The sequence below is a fragment of the Agelaius tricolor genome, unplaced genomic scaffold (genome assembly GCF_023055355.1).
Source record: "Agelaius tricolor isolate 1412-34295 unplaced genomic scaffold, bAgeTri1.0.p SCAF_10, whole genome shotgun sequence".
NCBI lineage: Eukaryota > Metazoa > Chordata > Aves > Passeriformes > Icteridae > Agelaius > Agelaius tricolor.
The window spans coordinates 13,860,730-13,878,811 of NW_027269270.1; the positions used below are offsets into that span (position 1 = coordinate 13,860,730).

The window sequence follows — 18,082 nt, forward strand, 5'->3', positions numbered from 1 at the left end:
GTGACTAGTGACATTGCCAAGTCAAAAGCCTCACACTGCTGACCTCATACACTGATAAGCTGCCACATGGAGACCATTTGTTTCTTGATCAAAACATCCCATTTTAAAATTATTAAGAATAAAGCTGAAAAGCTGGCCTGAACGAAGGGGTTTTGGCTTGCCAGTCTCAAGTTGGAAAGATGATCCTGTAAGAAAATGTGTTGCAATAATTCTAGACCACTTAGTGTTCTTCACAGCACTAAAAAAAGGCGATGCCAACGCATTTTAGATTGTAAGTCATTTGACAATACACACTTTATTCTGATACAAAATTGAATTATTTTAACAAATTTTAATCCATTATGGACTATACTGAAATTTTAAATTTCCATGCTATTTTAACTTGTTTACCCACAAGTTTCAAGATGTCAGCACACTAGCACCATTGCTCTCGAAGTCTTTGCCAGTTATACCATTTTATTCTGTTTCCAATCTTGCGGTATTATCTTCTACATGAAGGCCAGTTTTTCTTCTGTGGAGATACTTGGATTACTTTAGTTCAGGAAAAGCTAATAGAGAGAGATGTCAACCTGTAGCACCCACAGCAGAAAAAGAATCATCCATCAGATATGCGAATTTCAGTGATACTCAAGATCTTACATGCTCCACACAATTTTAAGATACACACACTTGTCGGAGGCCACAGACTGATTTATGAATATTCCACCTCAGTGTAGACAGTACACAAAACTACGTTAATGTCTTAAACAAGGAACCAAAGACAGCACATCAGAACATCACACAATTCATGCTTGAAAAGATTAGGAACTTTAAGTATTGAAAAGATATAAAAGTTACGATGCTGTGTTTAATTTTGGTGTTTTGTAATAGCATAGTTACCTCCATCAATCTGGGTTGTTTTTGGGGAAACTCCCTTCTCTACCTGGAAATATCATTTATGTTATCAAGTAAACTTCTGTACAACTGTAGCTAAGGGACCAATGCTTTGTTAGTTTTGCATCTTTACATCCCCATCTCCATTTAAAGCTGTTATTTTCAACAGAAGCCAGATGGCCATGAAATTAAGTTCTTAACTGTTAAAAGTGCCTCTTGGACAGAGATACAATTGACCTAGTACTCCCTTAAGATAGTGTTTATTTTGGTAAGTTATTTCTGAACAGATTTGGCTATAAATAACTGAATTTAAGCAATTAATCTTAACAAGAGTGTTATAATCAAACTGTAACAATAATTCTAACAGTGATTATCTATTTCTGTATGCGGTGCAAAAAGACCCACCCAGAGCACACAAGTCTGCAGCAACGTGGAGTCCTCTCATATTAAAGAAAGGTAGAGCTTTACTCTGTACACAGGCCTAATACCAAGGCAAACTACAAAGTTTTTGTTAAAAATTAATTTTGTATATTTTCAAAATTCTACTGTTAAAAAAATCTAAAGAGCACTGCAGGTGCAAGAGCATTTGTACCTGAGGGGCAGTGCTGTTCCCCATTACCTGTTGCTGCACAGATACCTGAGGGAGCTCTGCCAAGCAGAGCACACGTTTCCCACTTTTAGGCTTAAGAAAGGAAGCTCATCACCTCAGCAACAAGCTGGCACATTACACTAAGGCAATGTGATTGTACTGCAGTTTCAGACTTAGGCTCAACCTTGGCTAAGCACAAACTTGTCTCTGTTTTTTTTAAAGTACATGCAGTTTTCATGAGATTTTCAATTAAGTAGCTTCTGATTTTATGAAAGTCTCTGTGTGTTACTTCCAAATTAGTTAACTCTGTATTACAAAGTCAGGAATTACTTTCTGGGAGTCTACAGGCAGCAGGTAGAAAGTCTAAGTACTTGAAACAGTTTGTGAACATGCCTCTGTCTCTGATAAGCAGGTTCCATTTGACTACTTTCAGAGCAACTGAAGTATAACCAACACTAGAATAGAAATTGTCTTCCTAAGAATGCACAGGCTCAGAAATATATTGGGAAGTTTAAACAGATGCTGAAGTACTTTATAAAAGAACCTGTAACAATCAAAGATGCAGAAAAGGAAATAATACATGTTCCAAGACTTAATACACGTTCCAGTCTGTGTAAAATCAAGACTGCATGAGTTTTAATTGCCATTCCATTTGCCTGTACAAATGCCATTGTGATTTCAGCTGGGTATCATGACAGCATTAGCCTCAAATACCCTGCCTGAAAGCCCCCAGAATCTGAGAGGGAGCTCTTTGATTTGTACAGGCAAATACAACATCACCTGGTAAGCCAGGATCCACTACCTAGGAGGGAAATCCCAGCTTGCACCAACACCAAGCTCTCTCCCAGAACAGGTGCAAGAAGCAGCAGCAACAGGTCATAGCTGCCGAGAACCGCAGAACCACTTCAGTGTCACTGCCTTCCTGGGCTTCTCTGCAGCACCTCTTACCATAAGAAGGCACAGAACAATTTCCCCCACCCCAGCACTCACCAGTAACCAAAACACATTATTTGAAAACATCAACTTGTCTTGTTGACCTCAGACATGAAGCAATTTTTTATCTGCCAGGAAGATTCTTGAATAGGAAGTGTGCCAGCAAGAAGTGCTCATCCAGAACAGGAAACACTGGATGACATATGCTGAAATATTTGCTGCTAAGTACTTATGGCTTCCCTTGATACTAAAGAGACTGTCAAAGGAAAGCCTAGAAGGAAACAGGGATTAAACACATTTTACTATACACTACAAATCTTACCCAGTCAGAAACCTTCATTTGAAGAGGATGTGCAAGACATTCCCCATTTTGTCAAGCAGCAGCTTCTCATTCAACCTGAAAATTAAAGAAATTACTCTTACCTTGTTAAAAAACCTCCCACCACTCTTTATAATTCATGAAAAATTTTAAAGGCAAACCTTACCTATGCTCATTGCCCTTCCTTTCAGGTCTAAATGCTAGACCTATTGATTTTGAGTCAACTCAAGTAGCTATCACTCAAGGAGGCTCCAAAAGGTGAAGAACTCTTGCTAGACTTTCTTCGATATTTCAGCTGTGATAAGCAGATTTAACTAGCCTTGGGAAAGCTGCTCACTATCAGCACAGTATCTTATTCCTTCACTTTTCTGGAAGTTGAAGCTGTTGCTCCTGCTGCCTTGTCATTCTTTAATTAGGCTGACTTCTCCATACTCAATAGGCTGCTGAAGTCCTGTCTTACGAGTCTCCTTAGCAATGTATGGATCAAAGAAGTACATCCTAGGTTCTGTAAAGCTGGCGGATCACTGTCCTCATGGCTTACACTTTTCCACGTCACAAACAACAGCTACGCTACCCCACCCACCTACAAAGCGGTCACTTACATCCATCTCTTAAAAGGTTGCATACAGATCTTGTTCATAAAGTTTATTATGACACTATTTTTCAAAGTTAACATTGTAGTCACAGTACAGCTACAAGAGGCCCTGTTAAAAAGAACACTGTCAATACATTCTAAAAAATTTAGAAATACCAGATCAATTGTCAGAAGGGACATCAACCCCATCCTCCAGTTGTCCCTGCAATCAGATGCAGGCCCCAGGTGCAAGTCTACGCATCTTCTAGCATAGTAATGTACAAAGCAAGTCAGAAGTCAGGTGTCTCACTCCCTAGTGAGTTGTGGTTTAGTTTCCCATGTTTTCAAACTCCAAATGGGTTGTTTAAAAAATGCCTTTATTGAAGTACAGCCTCCCCCCCACCCCAAGCCCAAATGAACACGTACAACAACAGAAGCGTTCACTAAACCACCAATTCTTGCTTTAACTTTTGAGATCTTTCAGAACTCCACAGACAAGAAAAAGCAGACTTTGAAATCCATTTTGGAGGCTACCATCTTGACACTGGTTCCTTGTTTTAGCGTACTGCAGTCTAAATACACTCCAATAACAGCGTTTAAATAACATGTTTAATTTTTTTCAAACAACACACTTATTTTTCTACCACTTCTTAAAAATTATAATTCATTAATATGACTGATTATGCCTTAAGCCATTTCATACATCTTTGCAGATTCATTCCTACGCTGGAATTGCATTTACCTTATACTGCACATTGACCCAGAAGTGAAACAGGTGTGAGTAATTCAAATACATATTGCGAAGTGTCTGAGTATTTCTTTTATTGACTGGGTCCCTACTCTTCTGAGTCTTAATTGACAGCAAGCACTGGCCTGGCAATAGTCAAGAGAATTCACATCAGATGAGGACAGCACAGACTGCAGTGCCTTAATTTGGAGGTCAGAAGTGAGAATGAAGTACAATTTCTAGCCACATGTACTGGTCTGATTTTCTACTCCACTGCACCAAATCCAGTTGTAGCACACTATCATTCTACCTGTGGGAACTGGGGACTGTAGCCCTCTACGTTATGGGAGTGCTTCTGGTTGGTAAAATACAACTAGATCGTGTTTCATCTTTGAGCTCTCAGCTGAGCACACACATCTGCTGGGAAACAGCTCAAGGACTCTACTATTAAAGAGCCCACGGGGAATGGGCTTTTGGAGCACGTTACCTGGGACTGTCAGTGATTACACCTGTGCTACCCTTGGCTCCCAGTCAGAAGCATGTGTCCAGAAAATTGCCTTGGGTGCATGCAAGAAAGTATATAGCCATTAAATTATTGAGGAACATTCCTATTACTCTCACTATGACACCTCATTTAATTGAAACAGTGCAGTCTGGTGCAAGGGAGAAGGAAATGGGGACAAAGGGGATGAAAATTCCAAGCCACCCTCCCCAAATTATAGTTTTATTGAAACAGAATCATTGTATATCCCAAGGAAACAGGCACTTGATTCCCCCCACCTTAACTTCTCGGGAATTACAATAAATATAAAGGTAAAAAGCAAATTTCTTTTTCTCTCCACCCAAGACTTAAACAACTTCAGTTATCCCTTATGCATCTCAAATGAGACGGGAGACAGCTTTCATGTGTCTAAAGTTGGTCTTGTTAAAATATTTATCATGCCTTATTTTCTTGAAGCGCTAGTACTAATACAGAACTACAAATTAAAAAAATATGCACAAACCAAAAAGTAATTTGAAGTTTTCATTAAGATAAAGCTTAGTTCTATGATTCACAAACACTAATTTGAGTAACTCAAATCCTAGTTATACATCTAAACAAACTATAATGAAACATACAGATGTTTTCCCTCTGTATGCCTATGTAACTCATGTCAATGACAGTTACGTATATACACTGAGACTAGACCCCTTAAGACTGCAAATCAATAGGTGTTTCTATTGTTAACTTTAAATTAATACAAAATAGTAATTGAGAAATGCATTTATCTTCTCTATTAACTAACAAGGAAACACCCTAAACTACATTTCAGTTCTGTTATAGAGTTCTCTGTACTAAATGTGGAAAAACTGAACTACACAAATATTGAAAAGTTAAAAATTCATTGATTTGTTTATTCCTGGTACCACTACCACAATTTACAGGGCAATATACCTGATGTAATGGGAAAATAAAAAGAAAAAAGAAAGACAAAGCTACAACAGAGAAAGACCTCAGGAATGTACATCTAATCGACACTACATTGCATGAATCAATAGCTGCACTTTTTGCAAACTGTGGCTATGACAGTCCTGATCAAGAAGGGTTTCCTGTTTAAGCTGCAGTAACTTTTCTGACTATGGATCATCGTTCCTTCTGTGGCAGATTTTACAGTTCCTCTAATTCATTTGGGACGACTGTCTCAAAGTAACCTGCAGCTTTCCTGACAACTCCTCGCTCTCTCTCCTGCTAAGAACTGTAGCCTGTTGAATACAGGATAAGAAAATTATTACTCTCAGTGAACAGTTGTACATTATTAATCATCATTATAAATATGCATTACACCTACCCTTTTTTCTGGTAGCATTTTTAGAATCTTCTACCACCATAGCCCCCACTTCCACTTCCAGATCCATAACCACCTAAAAAACCAATGTGTATATTGAAGTACATGAAAAACAATGGATTTTAACTCAACAATATTTTCTGTACAAAATTATACTTACCACCATAGGGACTGCCTGAACTTCTGCCACCAAAGCTGCCACCACCTTTCATGGGACCATAGTTAGACTGCTGTTGTCCACTGTAATTGCCAAAATCATTGTAGTTTCCACTTCCACCATAATTACCTAAAACAAGGAATTTATAAAGCCTTGTTTGTTTAACACTTAGGACACAAAACTCACCAAATTCCAATACCCAATGTAAAAATAAATTGTAGTAGTTTAGAACAATTTAAAATTAAATTCATGTATTTTGATGCTACCTCTATGCAAATGCACAGGTAACAGAAGACCCTTAGTATTTTCACAATTAGAAACTGGTATTTTATTGGAGATGAAACACATCACATTATTATAAGCATGTTTGAGTAGGCAATTTGATGTTAACCCAACAGGCCAAATTAAGGCCCCCAAAATCAGAAAACCATGAGCTTCACCATTATTCTTCTACTGCACAACTCTGCATGGATGGATGACAATAATGTAAATTAAAATTTATTCGCACCAAAAAAAGGACAGAACTGTAATGGACATGCTGCATACATAGATCAGAAAGTACAGTAAGATATGCAGCAGTTTTTGCAGCTTAACTCCCCAAATGTGGGACAAAAAATAAAAAAGCTTAAAAAAATTTGTGTTTGTAGTCCTCACAAAGGAGGATGTGATCTATGTGTTGTGAACTGGTATCCAAGGACAACATACTTGAAATGCTCAAAACCATTAAAATTCCTATACTCTGCCTCCACACACAGATTTATAGCCAAAGCCTTTTGAAAAATACATCCCTGGCAAAACAATGTTGTGGTTTATCAAAGCTGATCCCCATGAAAAAGAACTTTCCTTAAGCAACATGGCCTTCTACATTAAAAACTAGACATACAACTTATTTTATGAATTACTGTATTTCAGGCATTATGAAATGAAACCTAAGAACCACTGATGTCAAATTAAAGCTGGAATCTTACCACCACCAAAATTTCCTCCTTCGTTGTAGCCATCATATCCTCCTCCTCCTCCTCCATATCCACCACCTGGGTTTCCATATCCTGGTCCTCCACCACCACCATAACCTCCTCTGCTGCCATAGCCAGGACCACCGCCATAGTTGCCACCTTTGGATAAAAGAAAAGTCAAACTTAACACACCAAAGCTAAATACTGGTAAGGAAAGATGCATTTAACAAAAAAAAACCAAACCAAAACTTTTACAATAAAGATGTCCCACAGCAGTTTTCCTTTATTATATTCATTGTGGTTGCATGATTTATCTAAACTACTTAATAAAGAAAAAACCCATGCTTATAAAATCAGGACCTAAGTAATTAACTTCATGCTACTTCCCTCATCCATTTTTGCATTCTGATAATCAAACTTTTTAGCCTTTTGGTAATTGCACTATTTCTCTTCAGATGCATTTTGGATACTCATCCTAACTACATCACAAAAAAGATACCCCTGAACCACAAGAAGTCTTAAGAGTTTACTCAGTTGTTTACTGCTTTATTCAGTTTTAGTCATCTCAACTAAGAATCTTCACTTAGCTCTCAATAATAAGCAGCTCCCTCACAACCTTATGATATATTTTTAAAGGGTAAATACAGACAAGTATTTTTTCCACCCATCATTTTGTGGGGAGAACAAAACAAAAGTTAACTCTTCACAGCTCTACAATGCAGATATTTCATTTTCATTACTGTTATTATCACATTATCACCAAAACAAACTTTGCTTCCAAGGTGAAGGCAAGACTTACAGCTGGTTCTAACATTGGGGGAAAAGAAGTGAACAATACACTTACCATCACCAAATCCATTGTATCCGTCACCACCCCCAAAGCTTCCTCTGCTCCCACCACCGCCACCACCACCCCCATAGCCTCCTAGAACACAAAACAGATGAGAATGTTTTCCTGAACAAACATGTTAAGTGTTTAAGCCAACTGACAGAGGAAATAAAAACATAACCAAAACATAAATCACATTCTGTAATGATATTCCAGCCATTTACCTCTCCCACCAAAGTTTCCTCCTCGGCCAAAATTCCCTCCACCGCCTCCGAAGTTTCCACGGCCCATGAAGTTGCCTGAGCCACCCCCACGACCTACAAAATATTTCACTTGAATTACATTAATTGAAAACCTGTTACACAGAATAGCTATGCACAACTACAACTCACCTCTCTGAGAGCTAGCAGTCTGCATCTCCTGTTTTGAGAGTGCTTTTTTCACTTCACAGTTGTGTCCATTTATAGTATGGTATTTCTGAACTGCAGAAAGTAGTGAAAAATGCAAGTCAGAAATCACATCATTGCAATATGTGCTGTAAAACTCTCACAGAAAGTTACTATAAGGCATATGCACACTGAAAAGTAACACAAAATCAACCCCATCCTTTACAATAGGCAAAGCAGCTGATTATGCAATCATCTCATTCCACACAGTGCTTTTCTGAAATCTTAACACTTTATCCCACAAGTCATTTGTCACTGAAGAGCTTACATACCAACAATTTTATCAACTGTATCATGATCATCAAAAGTAACAAAAGCGAAGCCTCTCTTCTTTCCACTCTGCCTGTCTTCCATGACCTCTATGGTTTCAATCTTTCCATATTTTTCGAAGTACTCCCTCAGATTATATTCTTCTGTATCTTCTTTAATTCCACCAACAAATATTTTCTTTACGGTGAGGTGTGCCCCAGGCTTTACAGAATCCTGCAATGCCAAAAATGAAATTCAGTGCTTTAAGTAGTAGGTAAAGATCAGGATATGTGGTTAACTGGAACACTAACTCACCTCCCTGGAAACTGCTCTCTTTGGTTCAACCACGCGTCCATCAACCTTATGTGGCCGAGCGCTCATGGCAGCATCCACCTCCTCCACACAGGAGTAAGTCACAAAGCCAAAGCCTCTGGAACGTTTTGTTTGTGGGTCTCTCATCACCTGCAAACACACAAGGAGGCACTCAGTACTTCTGTGCTACTTTAACTACCCAACCCTTTCAAAAGCACAAACTAATAACAGAGACTTTACCACACAGTCGGTGAGTGTGCCCCATTTCTCGAAGTGCTCTCTCAAGCTATCATCTGTTGTTTCAAAGCTCAGACCTCCAATGAACAGCTTTCTCAACTGCTCTGGCTCCTTTGGCTCATGGCCCTACAAAATGAAAAAAAATCAAAAACATATTTTGAATACAAATTACAGAATTAAAATTTCAGTGAATTACTAGAAATTATTTGTGCACATTATAACTACAAATAGGTGAAATACATTTACATAAAAACAATGACTTCTAATGGGTTTAGACAGCAGAATAGTAAACACTTAATGAGGTGTGATTTTAATTAAAACACTAACAACTTAAAGAGCGCTAAAATGCAAACAGTAAAGGAATTTCAATATATCAGGTAATTTAGTTGCTTCCCACCACCCAAAAGTGCATTCATTCCGTGGATATCTTTGAGCTGCAGTTCACACTGTAGGGACTGGGGATGAAGCACTGCTGGATAAAGGGAAGTTCTAACACTTTATGAAGCATAAATACACAGATCTACAAAAAATTTAAGGACGCAGTACACAAGGAAAAAAGGTTCGGGCTGAGTGTCTACTCTTCGGGGATGTCCATTTTGAAAGGTTATCTTTATACATCTTTATGGAACATATCAATACTCAATTCCTTTAAATATAAATTCTGTACTTTGATAATTCTATTACTGGAGCACATGCAAGCAAGATAGTGTTAATATGTATGTGGATTTTAGTGTTATGGGGAATACCTCTCAAATGTGAGACAATGTGGACCTATGTCTTACAGACAAAAAAATGCCTAACAACTCATCAATGACCAGTAGTGGGTACAACTACTGGAGTTAAGATTGGTAACTTAGCAAGCATCACAGAACAAGCAAGTTTAATAGCTCTTGGTAACAATGCCTATATATGACCAGCCACATTTTAAAAGGTGCAAATTTGCAGATCCCAGTCTTCTGTTAAATGACTGAAATGGGTTTAAGAGTACAGTTGTGTTTCTGCTGTTTCAGTGCTGCACTTTTTTACTAGACAGGGAATTTCCCCGTACATTTGATGAGGAGTTCACAAAAAATTTTTTCACAGCTGCCATTGGCAGGGAAGTCTTACCCGACTTCTCTGTTTAAAATCAACCAGATTAAAATCTCATTTAGCAAGTGGGTACTTCTGTGCATGTAACACATCCACAAGGGGCTGGCCAGCTATGCTGTGTTTGACTTCAGTTCTGCAGCATCAATGTTCAACAGGCTTCACTGTTTCTGCTGTAGTCCATTAAACCAGAATAGATGCAGCATTATCCTGATGTGAACTACATAAAAACAGCCACAGACTTCTATCTGTAGACATTCTGCTTCAAATCTGAAGTGCTTTAACCTCTGTCAAAGTGCTAGGGCTGGCCAGGAAAGCTTAAGCCCCTTCGAGAGAGTGTTTTTGTATTATACAGTACTTCAGCAAACTGCTGGCTTCTAATACTTAGGTTGTACTCCAGCAAACAGTAACTAAGATTATGAAAAGCTGTCTGGGAATTAAATCTCTGCCCTTACACCTGCTGAATTTTGTTAGAGAGAAAGCCAGCATTTTTTATTACAGCTCACTCTTTAAGGCTTTGTTACCTCAGGATCATCATATAATGATGACCATCAGTCAATGGTCCCATGACTACAAAGTAAAGCTTCTAGCGTCTTCCAAGTAGTCCAGACTACAAAAGCATTAAAAAAAAAAAAAAAACAAACTCCCTTCTCACTACATTGAAACTTTCAATTTTATAGGATTACACACCTACTGCACATAAACTGCTTTAGGTCAAGCGTCGTTATCTGTTGCTAATTCCAGTTTTTAAAATCTACTGACAATTTTTAGTTGGGTTATGTTAAAGCTGGGAACACTAAGCATTTCAAAACTCTTCTACTACAGGTATTGAAAGACATTTATAATGTGAAGCTGTGAAGATTAGACTCCTTTAAAATCAGAAACAGACTATTTACAGTTCTCTGATATTATTCAGGGCTATGAGAGTTTCCAGCTAACAACTCACGATTGCTTTTATGTTAAAAGAATAACCACAGAATTTTTCAGGTAAGGAAAAGCGAAGCTCTTTCCTACTTATTGTGTGCATGAGAACTGCTGTTCTCATACAGCAGGAAGAACACCCGCTGCTACAGCTTCTCTATTCTATTTGATAAGAATTATCCTTAGGACACACACATGTAATAGGAACTATGTGCAAAAAATAGAAGGCAGTATTTTCTTGAAAGAATTAGGGAATCGGTTTTTTTAGGCAGTTTGTTCTCACTGGGGTTTTCAGACAAGACTCCTTCTCAGTTGTTCTGTTTAAAGTTATTTCTAACAGCAGTCTTTCCTGCACAGAAAATCCTGCAAAGCACATCTCTCCACCCTGCTCTATCAAAACCAGGCTGCCTCCTGCTCAGCTGACACGCCAGGAGAACACGCCATTTTGCAGCACTCCTCTGGCAGGAGTGGGGAGAGCAGCTGCAAGACCGTCCAGCCTGCCTTTAGTAGGCAAGACACTGTTTCTCCCCTTAAGCTGTCAGAGGGGCTTCCAGACACATTACACGGCTCTGCGGCGTCACAAAACTTTCCGTCTGCAGCAACTGCGCCCTTCCCCTCCAAAGCCCGAGCGCGGCGCGGGCCCGGCCGCCTCCATTTTGTGCTCAGCCGCGGCCGCCGCGCCAATATGGAGGCGAGGGCGGGGCGCGCGGCCGGCGCCGCAGTGGCGCCATGGGCGGGGCCCGGCCCGCGGGGCCCAGGGCGAGGCCGGCGCTGCGGGAGCCGCGGGCCCCTGCACTCGCCGCCCGCCGAACCGCACCGCAGCCTCCAGGCCCTACCGAAACCCCGGCGCACTGTAACTGTACCTCTCGCCTAAGGCGGGAGGGGGGTGAAAGATGGCAGCTAGAACCCCCTGGGATTCCTGCAAAAATCCTGACACCTTTTGAGACAAAGCTACTGCAGATACATACTGCTCCTATGCTGAGGTTGCCATCAAGGGAATTTCCTATGGCAGAGGTTTTGAATGATCAGCCTTTTGGAGTTGCAATATTTCTCTCTAAAGGCAGTTTTCGGGTGGAGCTCTCCCATGCATTCTACCTCTGAGCAGCAGCAAGTGCCCACAAAATGCTGGCCACCAAGGCTACCCTCAGCTGCGGCTGAACCTGAGACCAGCCTGTCCCCAGGCAGTACAATCCCAGCCTGCCTTCTGAAACGGGGAAAGCTTACAGGCCACTGGGACCTCAGACACGCTCCCTGAGAAACCTGTTCTCTAGGCACTCAAGTTTTTAAGATCGTTGCAGGGCAAGCTACTTTTGTGAACTACAAGAGGTTATTTAGTATGCAGCTGATCGACCCCGTTATACTCAATTCAAAGTCCAAATGAGTGAGAGAGTTTCAACATTCCTTCCAAAAGGACTTTACACACTGTACTTCAATACAAAATAACCATACACTACCAGACACATGCAACTGGGACAAGGTTTGTTCGTTATTCAAGTGTATAGGCCCTCCCACATTGCAGTGTGTATCATTCCAGAAAAAAGTTGGTTTGAGCTAGCTAAGATATTCGGGCAACCTGAAAAAATATTGTTAGAAAGCAAACAAATCCAAATCAACGAAGATAAAATGCCTCCGCCATAAACTATATAAGCACTTTTAATACCCTTTTTGCTGACCTTAAAATTATTTTCTGAAGGGTATTAAAGAACTTTCCCCCCCTCCCACTTCCACACCCTGCCCCAAAAGTAACTAGCTCCCATCCTCCCAAAAACAGCCCCAATGTCTTCTCTATACTACGCACCTTATTCAGTCTACGGTATTTCTGCTAGAAGCAAAAGAAAACAGTTATTTTTACTTAGTACAGCTCGCTTTCATTTGCAGTGACTATCAGGCAACCATTTTTACTTAAAAAAAAAAAAAGGGAAAAAAAAAAAGAAAAGCAAATAGGAACCTGTCTTCATTCCCACTAAAAACAGGACTTTTGAAGGTAGAAGTAATCAAGTTCCTGCTGATACTCGGAGGATACATAAATTTAATAATTCCACCTTGCTTTAATCAGAAACATATATTTAATAAATTCTTTTATAACAGAAAGCTAGACAAGCAAAATTTCCCCATTATGCTTAACACCCACCCCTTACAACTGTATGTAATAAACTGCAATTTAAAGTTACTCCACTAATACGGGGATGAAGAAGGTAGAAAAAAAACCATACTACTATATCAGATAGAAATGGTTAACTTGGGTTTTTTATCTTTTCCCCTTAAAACTACTTTATTTTGAATAAAAAAACCCATCCTCTCACCTGTGAGGATCGTCTTCCTTTCCTCTTGTAGTCTTCCACTTCTCTCTCTTCCTTAATAGCAGCCATTTTGGAAGGGTACTAACTCGGCCTTTCTTTTAGATCTAGGAAACCTAGAAAACAGGTTGGATAAGTCAGTACTTACCCCAGTTCCTGTGACACAGGGCCCTCTCTGCTGCAATGCACAGGTGTAGCTTTGCAGGAAGAAACGGGTTGAAGCAGAAAAAAATCTCAGAAGTATTTAAAAGGGTGGGACAAAAAGCCTCAGGCTACTGAGCTAACAATTGAAAAAAGATGCAAAAGAAACATCTGCTATCCCAGCCAAGCTCACTACACAAACTAATGTTAAAATCTGTAGCAAACCTTTATCTATTACTGTCTGACAAAACTACTGTGAGTACAACTGATACAGCAAGCAAATTCCACTTCAATATCCAAATCCACTATGTAAATTCTGCTTCTCTGGATTTTTAACCCCCAAAATGTGTAACATTATGTAAACACTGCTTATTAGAACTTTCTGATGACTACCTCTTGTAGTCAGCTATCCAGCAGTGTGCAACACTAGAGGATGTCTTACATAGTTCCTGTATTAAAAACTACTTTCCACAAGGAGTAGTGCAAGAAGCCCTTGCTGATGCTAACTTGCAACATCAAGAACTGCTGATCCTCAGGAGTCTCTTCAGTATCTGCATTACTTTTGCTTCCCTATTACATATTTGATTACTGCCCTGTACTATGTAATCTATGTCCCATTACAAATAAGAAATCTTTTACACTATAAGCTCAGTGAATGAACCCATAACTACACATTCAAACAAAAAAATCATGCACCCTTTGGCCTTTTTTCTAGAGAACTTTCTAGGATCATTCAGTTGGTTCTAGTATTAATGTATTCGTTTATCTCTGGCCAATATTCATTACTTCTTTGGATGTTACTTGAAGCTTTATTACAGTGGCCAAAATGCAATAATGTTAAGTACATTACAAATGTGCTGCATTTAAAAGCATAGATATTCACAAGATTAGGTGTACTTCTGTGATAGGTTTGTTTGGGTTGTGGGGGTTTTTTAAAATATTTTCTTCCTGCAAATTTTGCTCCCGCATGTGAAAAGGCAGGCAGGTCTCTACTAATGAGCAATATACGCTGTTATTTTAAGTGGAAATTCTTAGACATAACTTCATGTTAAAATTCAGCTTCAAATTAAACTCCACTGTGAAATCATGAGTATCACAATTTAATTCATTAACAATTTAAAAGGTTTTATTAAGTAACGTCAAAGTGTTTGTATTATCTTCAGTTCCTGCTACACAATGTTAAAGCTGCTCTTGAAATCCTTTAAATCAAACATCAGTTTGACTTAAGAGGCATTAGGATATTAAGTACTTCAACTGAGCTGTCAGTTTTTAAAGTCATGTTGGGGAGGTATGAAACAGAACATTAACACTTCAAGGGCTTTCCACAAACTAGGTATACAGCAAAATAAGGCTTTAGGAATTGTTAGGGAGTAAAGGAATAAGCTTATTTAAATGCCTTTTCAAAGTAATGGAAAGTATGAATCCCTTTCTGAAGTTGCTATCCCCAGCGAGGGTCCACACTGGCCAACATAAAGCTCCTGGGCATGGTCTCTGCCCCAATGGCCTCTGAAGGCCTTAAGGGTTAAAAAGGAGCTGTCTTCTTGAAATGCACACCATCAGCTCATGTGGAACACAGCCCTGCTCAGCCCTACTCCTATTTTGCCTTACAGAACGTTAAGACTGACAGCACCAAATTTTTAAACTCTTATCACCAACAAAATACTCTATTCAACTCTGAATACTCAGAATACCTTTACTATTAAACGCTAGTTAATAAACTAGGATTGAGCAAACATATACTGCAATTTAACTAGAGAATTTAAAGCAGTCTCCAAAGAAAGCTTTAAATCATAACAATAAAAAAGTCACCAGGACTTGTCTCATTACTCCCAACGCTGCTCTGTCTCTTACAAGAAAAGAAGCTAACAGAGACAAACCAGACATTATGAAGATGGAAGTTCACCCATCCAATCAGAGAATACTTTGGAAATGCACTGGTCTTTTCTATAAGCAGCTGAAGGTGGACTTGAAGTGCATACAGAAGGGTGTTTTACCAAACCCAAAAGTAAAGGAGGAAAAAACTGATTCCCAGTTTTAAGTGTGTAGGTAGTGTATTCCCAACAGGAACATGTGCCTGCGAAAAAAACCCAAGGTACGAGCTTAATACCTAATGTAATAGGTTCCCAAGCTTTACTGAACCACTTTCCAATGCTTTGAACGCATCAGCCCCCTCAGTTATTAAACCCCGAAGCAGCTAAAACAATTGCTTACATGAAAAGTTGTTTTTAGCTGCTTTGGTTAAGGGATCCACTTTCTTCTGTTTTTAATACAGGAACAGAAACTAGTGTGAACTGTTGGTTTCTCATATCTTAATTTCTAAGGTTTCAGTGTTCAGTGAAAGGAGCAAAGATAAAAAATTACCACGCACACAAAAATAAAACCCCACTATTTTTGCTTGACGTACTCTGAAACACTTAAGAACCTTAGGGTTTGAGGAAAGAAAAGCAAGGGCAGAATATCATAACGATTTCCCTCCAAGTAGGGCGAGGATGATTTCACTAGGTTTGTACAGACTGCTTCATGCTGCCCACCAGGATCATGGCAGAATGCCACCGAATGTCCTGGGTCTTCTGCACGTGTAATTGGGGGAGTGGAGAAAAGGAAGAGAACTCTGTAGCTTTCCTTCCCCCACCTCCCCGGGCAGCAAGGGCTCCCGGCACGATTTAACTCCCTCTGGGCAGGAGTAAAAGATACTAGGGAGGTGCTACGACGTGTTGCAGCATTCCTCTGCGAAATGCAGCGTACTGCAGTAAACGATTTTAATGCTTCTAAAATCTGTTTCGAGAAAACTGAGCGTGTAAAAGTGTGTTAAAGAATACCCCTGCCGTGCTACTCCGAGTAACTTACTCTGGAAGGGGGTGGGCCAGGGAGGGAAGGGGGAAAGGAACACAGGGAGGGCAGAACAATGACACACGCACATGTAGCGCTCGCTTTGCCCTACTGCAGCCCGGACACGCGCCCATGTGTTTCGGTGTCCCCAGGATTGCTGCGAAGGGCTCTGCCGCCCCCAGCCCTGCCCCGGGCCGAGGGCCGGGCCCCTCACCCACGCGCCGGAGCGCTGCGAAATGGCGGCCGCAGCCCGCGGGGCCGCGCGGCGGAAGCGCCGCCTCTCCCGCTCCCTCTCTCTTCCTGCCTACGCCGCCATTGCGGACAAACGCGGCGTGTCGCAGGCGAAAGCGGGTATAGAGCGCGGCAGGAACGCCACGACGAGGCGACGGTCGCGGCAACTGCAAGGGGCTCCATGACATGTTGCCGCCAACCACCCCCTTCCCGCCGCGCTTTCCCGCCCGCGGGCTCGGGCGCAATTCAAGCCGCTCCAGCTCCGCGCGGCAGGAGCCGCCTCGCTGCCGCCTCGGCCGATGGCGGCAAGCCCCGCGCCCCGCGCGCAGTTACCTCCATTTTGTGCCCGGGCTCGGCCAGCGCAGCGCCAATATGGAGCCGGGCGGGAGAGGAGGGGGTGGGCGCGGGGGGGGGTCACGTGGCGGCAAGGCGGGCTCGGGGCGGCGCGCGCGCTGCGGCCGTTACCGCTTTTCTTCTCAGGGCCCGCCACCCATCCCCCCCCCCCCCCTCTCCCCCCCGTCCGCGCAGCGCCTTCCCCGCCAGAAGGACAGAAAAGAGTCGGGAGCGAGGGAAGGTGGGGAGAGGGAATGTGCGGGGAAGGGTAGGGAGGGGAGGAAAGAGAAAATATCACCGTGCCGGCGTTCAGCGACAGCGCCTTCCCGCCCTCGTCGGTCCCACGCCGACCGCCGGCCCCGCGCACAAACCGCCGCCCGCTGTGGGGGTGGCGGCGCCGGCGCAGCCGCGACGGGCGCGCGGGGCGGCCCCGCCTCCCCTCAGTGGGGCCGCCCCCGCCCCGCCCCCGAGCGCGAGGGGCCCTGTGAGGGAGCGCTGCGCGCCGGGGTGTGTAGAGCGGCGTCGGGTGCTTGGCAGGAGAGAGAGGGAAAGGAGGAAATGCTCTGCCTACAGGGCACAGCTGCAGGAGTATCAGGGCGTGCCTGAGGTGCACAGCGCCTTCTAAGAGAAGTTATTTGTCTCTGTGTATTGTTTTACCCTGGAGATGCTGCAAGGAGGCAGCTGAAGATTGGCTCTCCAGAGCTCGTTCAGCGCTCACCCTCAGAACTGAGCGTAGCTTAGTCAGTTACCGGATAAATGCCAAAACAAGTCCAAGCAGTAAGTTTCACACACTTCCCCATTCAGAGGCATTGCTTGTAGCTTTGAATTGCGCTTGTCATCATAAACTAGCGTAGAGAGTTCAGGGGAAAGGGTGTTCTGCGAGAATTTCGTATAGGATGCAGCATAGTTAAGCACATATATTTAAAATGTCTCCTTACCGGAATAATGGTATCAGAAAAAGCAGTGTTACAAAAATTTACTATTAAAGTAACCCACCACATCAAATTTTCTTCAGTCTTGGTTATCCTCACATAAGTACCAGTACCTATTTTAGTATGATGACCTAACCTTAACAAGAGTTGGCACTTACTCCTTTAAAGATATCTTCATCCTATGTAAAGGAGTAAGACAGTTGATGAGGTTTTACCAAATCACTGGAAATTTAGCATTAACTGTTACTTTAATTTCTTTATTTTATCCTGGTGTTTCTAAATAAA

The 18,082-nt window shown here is 41.6% G+C and overlaps 1 protein-coding gene across 2 annotated transcripts; it reads right to left on the reverse strand.

Annotated features, from left to right (window-relative positions):
* Positions 1–3,344: 3,344 nt before the first annotated feature.
* HNRNPA3 (heterogeneous nuclear ribonucleoprotein A3) lies at positions 3,345–17,318 on the reverse strand. 2 transcript variants are annotated; one of them, XM_071434855.1, is made up of 13 exons: positions 17,164–17,318; positions 13,338–13,447; positions 12,833–12,856; positions 9,031–9,153; positions 8,794–8,940; positions 8,502–8,712; positions 8,176–8,265; positions 8,008–8,100; positions 7,799–7,879; positions 6,967–7,113; positions 6,002–6,127; positions 5,845–5,917; positions 3,345–5,758 (listed from the first exon to the last, which is right to left on the reverse strand). In XM_071434855.1, exons 2-12 carry the CDS (start codon positions 13,401–13,403, stop codon positions 5,865–5,867), a joined length of 1,161 nt encoding a protein of 386 aa, XP_071290956.1. In that variant the 5' UTR covers positions 13,404–13,447; positions 17,164–17,318; the 3' UTR covers positions 3,345–5,758; positions 5,845–5,864. The 2 variants fall into 2 exon arrangements, with proteins under 2 accessions (XP_071290956.1, XP_071290955.1); XM_071434854.1 differs by having other exon boundaries at positions 8,008–8,115.
* Between the last annotated feature and the right edge of the window lie 764 nt (positions 17,319–18,082).